This window comes from Haliaeetus leucocephalus, unplaced genomic scaffold (assembly GCF_000737465.1).
Source record: "Haliaeetus leucocephalus isolate CR32 unplaced genomic scaffold, Haliaeetus_leucocephalus-4.0 Scaffold656, whole genome shotgun sequence".
In the NCBI taxonomy this organism is placed as follows: Eukaryota; Metazoa; Chordata; class Aves; order Accipitriformes; family Accipitridae; genus Haliaeetus; species Haliaeetus leucocephalus.
Genome location: NW_010973092.1, coordinates 3,580,783 through 3,591,993, shown reverse-complemented (window position 1 = coordinate 3,591,993; position 11,211 = coordinate 3,580,783). Strand labels below are relative to the sequence as shown.

Genomic DNA, 11,211 nt, shown 5'->3' with positions numbered 1-11,211 from the left:
CTCCTGGCGGGACCTGCGGATCTGTGGAGAGGGGAGCCCACGGAGCAGGTTTTCTGGCAGGACTTGTGACCCCGTGGGGGACCCACGCTGGAGCAGTGTGCTCCTGAGGGACTGCACACTGTGGAAAGGACCCATGTTGGAGAAGTTCGTGGAGGACTGTCTCCCGTGGGTGGGACCCCACGCTAGAGCAGGGGAAGAGTGTGATGAGCCCTCGCCCTGAGGAAGTGAAGCGGCAGAAAATAACGTGTGATGACCATAAACCCCATCCCTGTCCCCCTGTGCCGCTGGGGGGGCTTGGTGGAGAAATCCGGGAGTGAAGCTGTGCCCGGGAAGAAGGGAGGGGTGGAGGGAAGGTGTTCTGAGATTTCGTTTTATTTCTCATTACCTTACTCTGGTTGATTTGCAATAAATTGAGTTAATTTTCCCAAATTGAGTCTGTTTTGCCCGTGACGGTAATTAGTGAATGATCTCTCCTGTCCTTATCTCGACCCGCAAGCTTTTTGTTATATTTTTCTCTCCCCTGTCCAGTTGAGGATGGGGGAGTGATAGAACGGCTTTGGTGGGCACCTGGCGTCCAGCCAGGGTCAACCCATCACAATCATCATCTGCCTCCCATCCACCCAGCCCTGCTGAGGCACCTCTTCCTCGTTCTTTTGAACCCCTGGCTGAGACCATCACTAATTTATTTCACCAGTGTCAGTGTTTTGGCAGTGATGATACATGTGTGCTGAGCACCGTTCTTCTGAATAATGCTCTGGATGAAGGGACGCAACTGTTAGGGGCGTCAAACTGAGTCAAGGGGGAACAGGGCTTTTGCTGTCTATAGGCACCAGCGCACATTAAAGCAGCCCTGATGGAGCATACGGGTACACACCACTGAAGGAAAAGCTGTACTCACCCTCTCCAGGTCTTGCCTGAGGTGCATGAAGAGCTTTAAGCGTCGGTAGAGAACGTCCTGTTCTTGCTGGGCCAAGTTGTCCACTTCATCTGTTTTTGGTGTCAGCAGCGGTTTGTTGGAATTTGCTTTCCTCTTCAGCTTCCAGTACTGGTAGACAAAATCCACCAGCGATTCGCTTAAGTCAAGGTTCTCCGCCACCTCCGAAGGCTTCACGAGTTCATAGAAGTCCTCCTCCAGCTGCTGGAGCTTCTGCTTCCGCAGCGTGACCTTCTCCAAGTCCAGCTGGGCTTGGTCAGGCTCTGTCCGTGCCTCCTCGGGCAGCTTGGTGGCACCTGTGCTGTGCTCAAGGCAGAAGGACTTGAACTTCACTTCGTCGTTGTCCGCTAGAATAGTCCGCATGTCGAGGTTGTGGTCGAAGGCGCAGGTGACGTGGAACGCAGTGACGCAGGCGGGCATGGAGCACTGCGGGGAGAAGGACAGGTCTTACGGCCAGGGCAAAGCACCGTCGGTGGGGGGGGGACGCTTCCCAACACAACGGGACCACAAGGGCTGACTACGAAGCCAGCGACACCCAGCTGAGTGACAACACCTACCGTGAAGCGATGGATGCTCCACTACAGGTACTCCTTACAGAGGGACACCTGTATTGCCCAAGTCTTACACACCCATGAGCCGGACACCATAAACCAAAACAGAAGAAACCCAGGGTTCACTAGATATCAGCCAGCACCTTATCTGCTTTAATCCTTCTCCGTGACGGGCCCTGCTCATCTTTCGCCTGCCATAAGCAGGGGCTTCCGACGGTTCTTCCAATAAGACATATCAACAGCCATAGACAACAGCACGGGCCAACGGGATGCTCAAAGACTGTCAGTGGATTTCTCCTGATGGAGGAATTTTCGTCTGTATTTCACCCTTAAACTACTCCACTCTGTTACACATCAAAAGCTAATACGCAATTTTTATTGAAAGCGTACAGAACGTGTCAAGGTTTATGAGTGAACGTGGTATCTCAGAAGCAGCCAACACTCCAGAGCACGATGCCTTTCTCCTCTGGAAATTACACAGCCTCTAATTAGCTCCATTAAAAAGGAAAAAAAAAAAAGGCAACTCAGCATATACAGAGCAAAACATCATGAAATGAACTTTTTAGAACCAGTACAGTGGCTAAACTGTTGTCAAACTTATATCAGATTAATTTTTTAACAATTTCCCTAACTTACCTCCTGCTTAAATGGCTTTGGACCCCACAGGCAACAAACCTCAGCCTGGTTTCCTACAGAGGAACCCCCCCAGCCAGTGCTGTGCCCATGTCCACGTCAGCACCTTCTCTCCCTCTACTCATTAACTGTTTTTTAATGGCTCAGAGCGTTAGGTAATTATTTCAACCATAACCCGCAAGAAATCAGTCTATTCCAGCTGCTAATGACCAGTTAAACTGCAATAATGAGACATTTTAAGTGGGCTGTTACTGTAGGCACCATATTTCAGCATTTATAGAAGAATTGTTCTTGCGGGGGATGAAGATGCAGTTGTGGCCTGAAGGACCAGGCAGAGGCACATGAAATTTCCTGGATGTTGATGACAAACTATTCAGGATGCTGTAGAGTTTTACTGGGGCTTTGCTGCACTTCAATTCTCAACAACAACAACAAATATTCTGGTAGTAGCCGGGGAACAGAAATTTTATGGGTTTTTCTCTTCATCCCATCAGCCCTGAATTACTGCTCGCTCACCCAGCGTGTGAACTTTTGACATTGCTGCTTTTAGATATTTTCCCTTGACTTCGTTTATGAATCTGCCTGTGCTTATGAAAGCAAGAGACTCGTGCGGCTGCCAGGGCCAAGAAAAGCGTAGGCAAGCGGTGTCCAAGTCCTCCACTTCCAGGGCTCTCCAGGCCCCGCTCCAAAGCCTCTGAAACCAGCGGGAAGAGCTGGATGCAGCCCTGCCGCAGCCAAGCCCGGAGCTGTACCAGCACGGCTCTGGGCAGCGATGCTGGGCACTAACTCCTGCAGGCACCAAATGCAAGCAGATTATGAACTCCTACCCCCCGCTTCCCCTGTTTAAATATGACCATTTGGTCCTTATTTCAGCCTGAAATTGCTCGTGAAAATAGCTGATAGCTTGCAAAAATCAGCTCCCTCTGCTACGCTGCCGGCGCTTGCGCGGAACCTGGCATCGTATGGACCTGCCGGTGCTCCCCGTGCCAGCCCAGCGCACCCACCGCAGCGGTGGGCAGCGGGTTCCGCCCTGCCCATCCCGCGGGACGAGCCCTGTCACAGCCTCCCACGCGGCCGAAGCATCGGCTCCGTTCTCAAGTTTGGTACGGAAAAAGGGACAGAAGGAGCCCAGCCTGACTTGCAGCTTCCACATTCACTCGGTGCAGTCAGTGCATCACGCACTGGTTTTTAAAGCGCTGGTGCTCGCTCCTGCAGCCACGGAGCGAGCACTGGCACGAGAAGGCGACGCGATGCTCCTCGACGGAGTCACTCTTCCTCGCTTTTAACGGCACTTTCAGGTTGGAGGCCTTTGCCAGCTGGAAATTCCCGTGGTTGAGTTTCTTTGCTGGTAGCCGAGATGGTAACGGTGCTGCATGGAGCTCCTGATGTACTCCTGACGTACTTCGGACATACTGCTGACATACTGCCGATATACTCCCGATATACTCCCGATATACTCCATCCTGGCTGTTTTGGCATAACAGCTGGGGATGCTTTGAATTACAGCATCCTTTTGTGCTGTTACGCACATAAATATCTACGGTAGAGAAAGCGGACACGGAGAACTCGCCGCCGTCGGTGAACTAGGTGAGCTAAGGGAAGCCACGCAGCGATGTCCCCTCCGTCCTGTTCCTGTCACCGGTGCTAATAACAGCGTTAGCGACACGGCCGTGGCTTCTGCCAGGACAACGGCCTGCTAACAGGAACGACCATCACTCCACCTTAGGAATAAAGCAAATGGAATGACACCCGTCCTGGATCTCTCCTCCGACAGATGGCAAGCAGCACTTGTCAGAAACCGTGCCCAAAATGCAAATAGAAAATAATTAGGCAGCTTGGCTGACAGGGCAACAAAGGAAGGTACCTGGTCGGCCACGGCTACCCAAGGACCTTGCATAAACCGTCAATAAAAACATATTGATCCAGCCCAGAATGACGCTGGAACGAAGCCGCTCTTCGCGGGAGGGAGGAATCTGCCACGCAGAATAAACCAGGCTCAAAAGACTGGCGCAGCCCCTATGTCTGCTTCGTTATTGATCACGCTTCGTTATCTTAAGCACCTTTCATTCAAGGATCTCAGCATACTTTGCTTATCCAGGCAAATCCATCCCCAAACAGAATTCCGAGAGAGAGGGTGAAAACTGCACCAGAGATTAACGTGGGCTGTTAAGTAGTCCTCAAACCACTCTTACTGGGAAGAAATAGAGGGATGATTTTATTTGCCAAGGAAATTCAAACAGAAGTTTACCAGCTTACAGTGGTGCTCCGCTGCAGTTTGGGGCCGGAGGGGAAGGAAGCGGCTCCTCCAACAGACCTGCGAGGGGAACTCAGGAAGGAGAAATTAATTACTGGTGCTGAACTCCAGCCAAGCCATCAGCCGCGACAATTCTGCATCCTTACAAAAACTACCATGTGATTTTTAGTGACCACAGATGGTCTGGATCTTGGTAGCGCTTCTCAGCTGAAACAGGCAATTTCAGCATCGCAGACGTCCTCGGAGGATGCGGGGCTGAGGCAGAGGATGGCGTGGGGGCTGCACGGCGCACACACACTGCTCTTCCCCTGATGGCAAGCCGTACGTTTTCGGGGCTACAGGCGCAATCGGACGACGGCTCCGGGAACCACCACACCAGTTAACCCAGTGGATGGGCACCAGTGGCACAAGCAGCTCAAGGGGAGCAGGCAGCAGCGGGCAGAGGAGTGATAATGAGTGGTGCAGGACACTTCTGAGGGCTTTTTCTCCAGAAAAAGACAAGAAAAAGAAAGATGGAAGATGATGACAGCAAAAGACCATACCCTTTGGAGAAGCCTGCCAGCAGCTAACAGAGACCTGGCATTTTGCGCTGCATTGAAAGGCCTTGGTGAGCTCTTCCAGTTGCTCCGAAAAGTGAGGAGGGAGCTGGGTCCCAAGCAAGCGCGGTCGGGACTCTCTTTTCAATCTCAGCAATGCAAACAAGAAAATTCCTGCTGGATACTGAGCTCTCTTTGGCACCTCCTGATGTCTGACCACAAGAACCACCGTGAAGTCATGATTTCCCCTTAACAGGAGCCAGGGAAAGGGTGCCTCCAGGGCCGCATCCCTGCCCAGCGTCCGGAGCTCTGGCTCGACTATGGCCACGCCGAGTTACACTGGGTTCACAGCTCTGTACCAGAAAGCAAGGGAAGTAATTATGTGCAAGCAGCAAGGTCAGAGGCAAGGAGGGCAGTGGGGAGCCCTTCCTCAGGTTTCCCTCGGTTTGCTTCCCTTTTCGTGGTCAAATTTGGATGAGGAAAAATACCTCGATGCACAGAGATGCCTATGCGAAAATATCTCACACTGGTCTCTGTAAATGTGGTTGAGGTGGGTGTTTTCTTAAGCTGCAGTGCTGCCTCTGAGCATGCCCGTCCCTCTCTGGGATGACAGCCTTCCACTCCTCCAGCTTGCTGTCCAGATTTCGCATCCCTTTTCAGCAAAGCCCAGTTCCAACCGGTTACTTGGAAAACCCCTCCTGGAAGCAGCACCCCTCCTTCCCCAGACCTGCCCCACCTGGAGCACCTGATTCCCACTGCCAAGAATAAAAGCTCAGTGCTTTAACAGAAAACAATCTTCTCCTTTTGAGCTGGGTCATAAACCCTAAATGCTGACAAAGGTAGTTAGATTACACCTGTATAAACAGGCACTAATCAAAAATGTGCTCCATAAACATAAGCTTTCAAAACAGAGCTCTGTACTGCTGATGAGTATGGAGCACGTCTTTTTATCCATGGGTGAACTTGCTGATATACCCCATAAATCCTTACCTAAAGGCACTGCCTGCTTTTCTTCCCCTCTCCCCCTTTTCCTTGAAGCAAAACCACCCCAAGCGTGCTAGGGTGGCCTCGACAAACACTCCGGTGACAATCTCATGCAGACTTATAAACCATGAGCTGCCAGCACATGAGACAATAAAGCTCCTGTTCTGTCTCAGGTGACCTTTAATGCAAATCCATTCAGTCCCCGGGATCTCACAGCTCCCGTGCCACGCCGGCGCTAAGAGGATGAAGCCTCAGAGAAGCTGAATTCTTTTTGATGCTGCCAAGCCTGTTTGCCTCCTTCCCTGCCCTTCCGTTCTTTGAAAGCAGTTGCTGTTATGACACAGTATCTCCATCTGGCAGGGTGAATAAGCAGATCCACCCAGAGCCATCAAAAAAGAAGTGAGTCAACGCTAGAGATTTAAAGAAGTATTGTGAGATTTCATTTCAAGCTAAGGGGATTGCTTTTAAATAGCTCCCTTTAAACTATTAAACCCAAGGCGGTGGCACAAACGCAGTGGAGCCTGCAGACCTCCTACTCCTATCGCCCTTCTGCAACCAGCTATTCTGGTCCCCAAGAGTCACTGCTGCGTACACCGACCTCCCGGGTGCAGCTCCCGTCGCTGTACAGGAGCCGATCAGTCGGAATTGGTACACATCCCCAAATTTCTCCCAGTGTTTCAAAGCTTAAGGGCTATTCCATCCTACCCCCCTGCACGCCAAGACTGCTTCGATGCCTGGTCTGCCAACGAAAGCAACAGGCACCGGCACCGTAGAGCAGCAGATCCCCCAGCCCATCCCCAGGGACCACCGGGACATCCGAGCAGGGGGAATCACTGGATGCAGCAAGGCTCCCCAAATGCTCTCGTACCAAGCGTGCTGCATTTTGGATGGGAACTTCTGTTCTGCTGCCTGGGGAAGAGGGATTATGGCCCGGGAAGCTCTGTCCCATTTCTGTAATAGGAAAGCCCAGAGCGCCCTGCTTTCCGTCTGAAATGAGAACGTCTCGCCCCCTCTTTAACACGCTGCTGCTGCAGGGAGAGCAGGCGCTCAGATGTCTGCACTGGTTTGCTTAGGTGTGGAGAAAATGTGGGAATGTAGTACATGGTAAATACTCAATTTTCCAAGCCAGCAGGCTAGTGAGGACTACCTAATCCTGGGGTTTTCTGATATCCTCCCAACTGAAAGGCTTCCCAGCCAAGCCCCACTGGTTTGTGAAATACTTGGGGCTATGTGTCTCATGAGTATTTCACTTTTCTGGCAGCTATGCCAAGCCTTTATGCTGGAGGTTCCCAATTTCAAACCAAGGTCATTTGCAGTCCCGGTAATTAGTGTCACTACAGCAACAACACTGTGTTATGCAAAGAAACTTAATCTAGATTCCTAGCACTCAATACATTAAATGATTGCAAAGAACATCTGATGATGTCTGATGGGTGCTCGTGCTCCCTGTCGTTAGGTTTATTCGCAGCAGGAACAAGCCTCGGCCAGATTGCATCCACCAACATCTCGAGAATCTCTGGCGGCTATTACAGGCACAACCCTGGAGGTCTGAGTTTCTGCAGCGCCGAGTTACGTACCTGAATACATGTCCCAGTGCACTCCTTGCAGAGGCTGCAGGACAAAGCCCATCTGCTTGCTGGGATATGTGAGATCTTTGTAATGGGTTCCATTTTTTCAGGACATCCAATGCTAACCTGGTCATGAAATAAAGACAAGTTGTAAATACTGGTTGCCATCCCAAATCTCCTACAGGGGGATGTCTGTGGCAGTCTGAATGAGGGATGGATTTTTTATTTCTTATTTTTCAGGGTCACTTGTAACTGGGGAAAAAAAAAACCCAAACCCCCCAAACCAGAAACAAATTTGGATGAAATGGAAGAAAAAAATTATGTTGGTGTTTCCTCTGACCTAATTCCTCATTTGGATGTTGCTGTGTATCTCGGATGGGCACATGAAATCAGCTTTACCCTGCCCAGGCAGGTCCTGTGAAAGCCCCCCACCTCTGCACCCTTGCACCCCACCTCTGTGTCCTCCCTTATCAGGGTGCCTCTTGGCTGCTAATTAAACACGCAGCCTGGTGACCGACCGGCATCACGGCTCTGACCTCGGCACAGCTTGACGAGCCAAACCGGACTTAGTATTTAGACCATTAACTAATATCCTGGGCTGAGACCTGGAAACCAGGTCTGTGCCCACCCGCACGTCAAGAGGAGCTTGGAAAACATCTTACTTCAGGTATCCATAAGGCACAGCTAACGTGGACCCATTTCGTCCCGCTCCGGGTGGGCTTCAGCGCTCCCCCTCTCTTCGGGCAGAGTAGACACTTTGGCTGAACCCCGAGGGCGCAGGTCCGGCACAGCCAGCTCCCGATGGGAACCTTCAGGATGCCGTAGCACGCCTGCGCAGACACGAGGGAGGTGGGTTAGTCCCCGTACCCCAGGGTGAGCGTCCTCCCAGACCTCCTCCTTCACTCCCACCTTTTTCACTCCCGCTGGCTTATCACCACCGCATCTGGGCATCCTAACGAACAGCAGACGGAAAGCAGGTCCGCAGTCGCAGACAGCGAGGTTAAGTTCTTCCTTCCTTCCTACCTTCCCTGTTTTCACGTGGATACTCATGCCGGATCAGTGTGTTCTAGGTGTTAATTAAAAGCTAAGTATAAAAACGTGCTGTGTATCATGGCAAGCATCTGCCCGGCTCCAGGTCAGGGGTGGGCAGCCAGGCTGCTCCATCAGAGCCCCCACCACCGGCCGCTCTGCGGTGCGGACATCTGCCCGCTCATCTCCTGCCCTTGTCTGAACAGCTACCAGACCCACGAGGATGAAAATTAAGAAATGCCATGCGGAGAAAACCTTGAGGTAGCTGAGGGCTGAAAAGCCACAACCCCCGATTGAGAAAGACAGCCACACTGGTTACACACCCAACACAGCCTAAAGGGGAAGCGAAAGTAACTATGGAAAGGGAAAAAGGGGAAAACGATAGTCATGAACATAAATCATACGGGAGGAACCATAAAGGATGATAAATCTAAAGGACGATAAATCTAAAGGAGGCAAGGACAAGTCTACGGCCAAGAGAGTGAGAACTAAAGGACTCGGGTTGCCCACAGAGCTCCCTGACCTGCTGCGATAGCGCAGGATGCAGAGGAGCCAAAGTGTTTCGTAAATATTTCTCTTCCATACTTGGGGAAGAGCCAAATGATAAGCCATATCACATAATGATGATGATAAAATACTTTCCACTTCGGCCGTAACTTATGACTGTATTAAACAGCTACTCCTAAAACCAGACAGTTTTTAACCGGCAGGTCCCAATAGCTCGCACTTAAAGGGTTTTCAGAGAGTGGCAGACAACTGCCTTAGGCGCTAACGCGAGGCTGTGTCACTATTTTAAGTGAGGCGATGTAATTAATTCCAGATCTGGCTGCTCTGACGTCCCTCCAGAAGGCAAGCGCGCAGCGCCGATAAGGACCCCCAGTGCTGTTGGCCGTAAATTGAGCTCAGGCATTTGTCAACTCCACTTCTTGAAGTTTACCCCAAAAAAGAACAGCTTTTCATCCCGCCGCTGCACGTCACCATCACTGTGAGTGACAGTGCTGCAGGTGGGGATGGGGCAGAGGGGGCACGTGGAGATGCATGAGCATGGGAAAAGTGTACCCTCAGTCTTTACCGGCCAAGAACAGACTTTCTAACATGACTTTACGTTGCCCCAAAGCACAAACTGACTGATAGTGATTCCCAAGGGGAAAAAGCCACTTCCTGAACAGATTATTGGGATAATAAGGAATTAAGGGAGGTAATATTATTGCTGCGAGTCTACATGGTTCAGAGAGACTTAACTGTGTGTTTCACAGTGCCTCCAAATCTGACAGATAAATCATTTCTGTAACAGAGTTTTATAAAACATGTGATTTAGTACCAGACAAAAATCAGCCTGCTATGTACTGCCAGGAGAATAAACTGGCAGACTGATCTCAAAATCCAGGGGAAAACAGGAATTATGACCAGGTGTGCATCTCCAGCAGAGTCTTGGCTCTCGGTTATTTATTCCTAGATGTTTTAGAGCAGCTGAAGGTGCAGTTCTGCTCCTAGGAGAAAATACTATGGGATCTCTGTCCTGGACAAGGAGCAGCTCTAGAAATGAGGTGGGTTATCAGTTAAACACGCTCTCCCAGCCCAGCACCAGCCAGAAGGTGCTCTGGGAACACGGAGCCAGGGCAATGCTGAGTAGGAGCAGAGCAGCTCTTTTTTTTATTGCTGTGCCTGTCATGGGTGCAACATCATCCAGAAGGGGACACCAAAACAACAGGGAGGATGCTGAGCCACAGAAAAGCTTGGTGTGGTCCATGTAAGATAAGAGGAGGGCTTGGCCACATCCCCACGCCAGGGAATGGGAATTCGGTAATGAGAGGAGCACGGCACTTTGGCTGGAAGCTGGAGATGGATCGTTCCCATGCTAGAGAAGTGCGATGTTGCCACCATGAGAGCGATGAACCACAACGATTTAGCAGCGGGGGGACACACGGAAGACTCCTTATTGCTGAAAATTTTAAAATGAAGATTGCATGTGTTTTCTAAAAGCTACGCTTCACAGGAATTAATTAATAGCACGCGTCATGGCTTGTGTTATGCAGATGAGATGATTACAACGATCCCTTCCAGCACCATAACTCACCAACGTGTCTCTGAGCACAACCCTGCCTCTGCCCCTTCCCGCTGGGATGCAGGAGGATGAAGCACGGCTTCGGCCATGTCCCACAGGACCCCACCGCTGCCCAAATACCCAAAGACCCTGGCATCACCACCAGGATGCCCGCAGGAAAGCATTGTCCCTGGCAGGTTTTGGATGTGGGGCTGGCAAAGGCACGGGGCAGGTTAGATAAGAACCATGATGCCACGTTAACACCCCGTGCTGTGGCTCTGGACTTTGTGGCTTAGGACGTAAATGGGCGCAGAGATTAAATCACAGGCAGTTTACGGGCTGGCATCGGGCTTAGGGCTGGACTCTGCTCCCTGAAAACAACAGAGAATCTCCCTTTTCTTTCAACAGCCTTGAAATCCGGCCCGTTGCATCCCCTTCTGCAGCACCGCTCTGCTCCCAGCACCACGGCCAAAAGCGGACCCTGCGGGGTCCCACGGCCCGCGGTGGGCATGGTGGGGGTCCGTACGTTCCCACGGCAGCCCTGCGCACACCCACTGCCTCCCCCCGAGCCCCTGCCCGCCGGCACGTGTCAGCTCACAGCCTGACATTGCCACTTGGGCTTGTTCAAAAAAACAACCCCAACACCCCCCCCCCCCCCCCCCCCAACCCCGAACCCCC

At 51.5% G+C, this 11,211-nt stretch overlaps 1 protein-coding gene across 5 annotated transcripts in view; it reads right to left on the bottom strand.

Annotated features, from left to right (window-relative positions):
* The window catches only part of JADE2 (jade family PHD finger 2), an 82,949-nt gene that overhangs the window by 15,639 nt on the left and 56,099 nt on the right, over positions 1-11,211 (bottom strand). For all 5 annotated transcript variants that reach the window (XM_010578848.1, XM_010578852.1, XM_010578849.1 and 2 more), the window contains 3 exons: positions 8,123-8,290; positions 7,470-7,586; positions 899-1,360 (listed from right to left, as the gene is read on the bottom strand). In XM_010578848.1, coding sequence (XP_010577150.1) covers positions 899-1,360; positions 7,470-7,586; positions 8,123-8,290 — 747 coding nt within the window. The remainder of the gene's footprint in view (positions 1-898; positions 1,361-7,469; positions 7,587-8,122; positions 8,291-11,211) is intronic.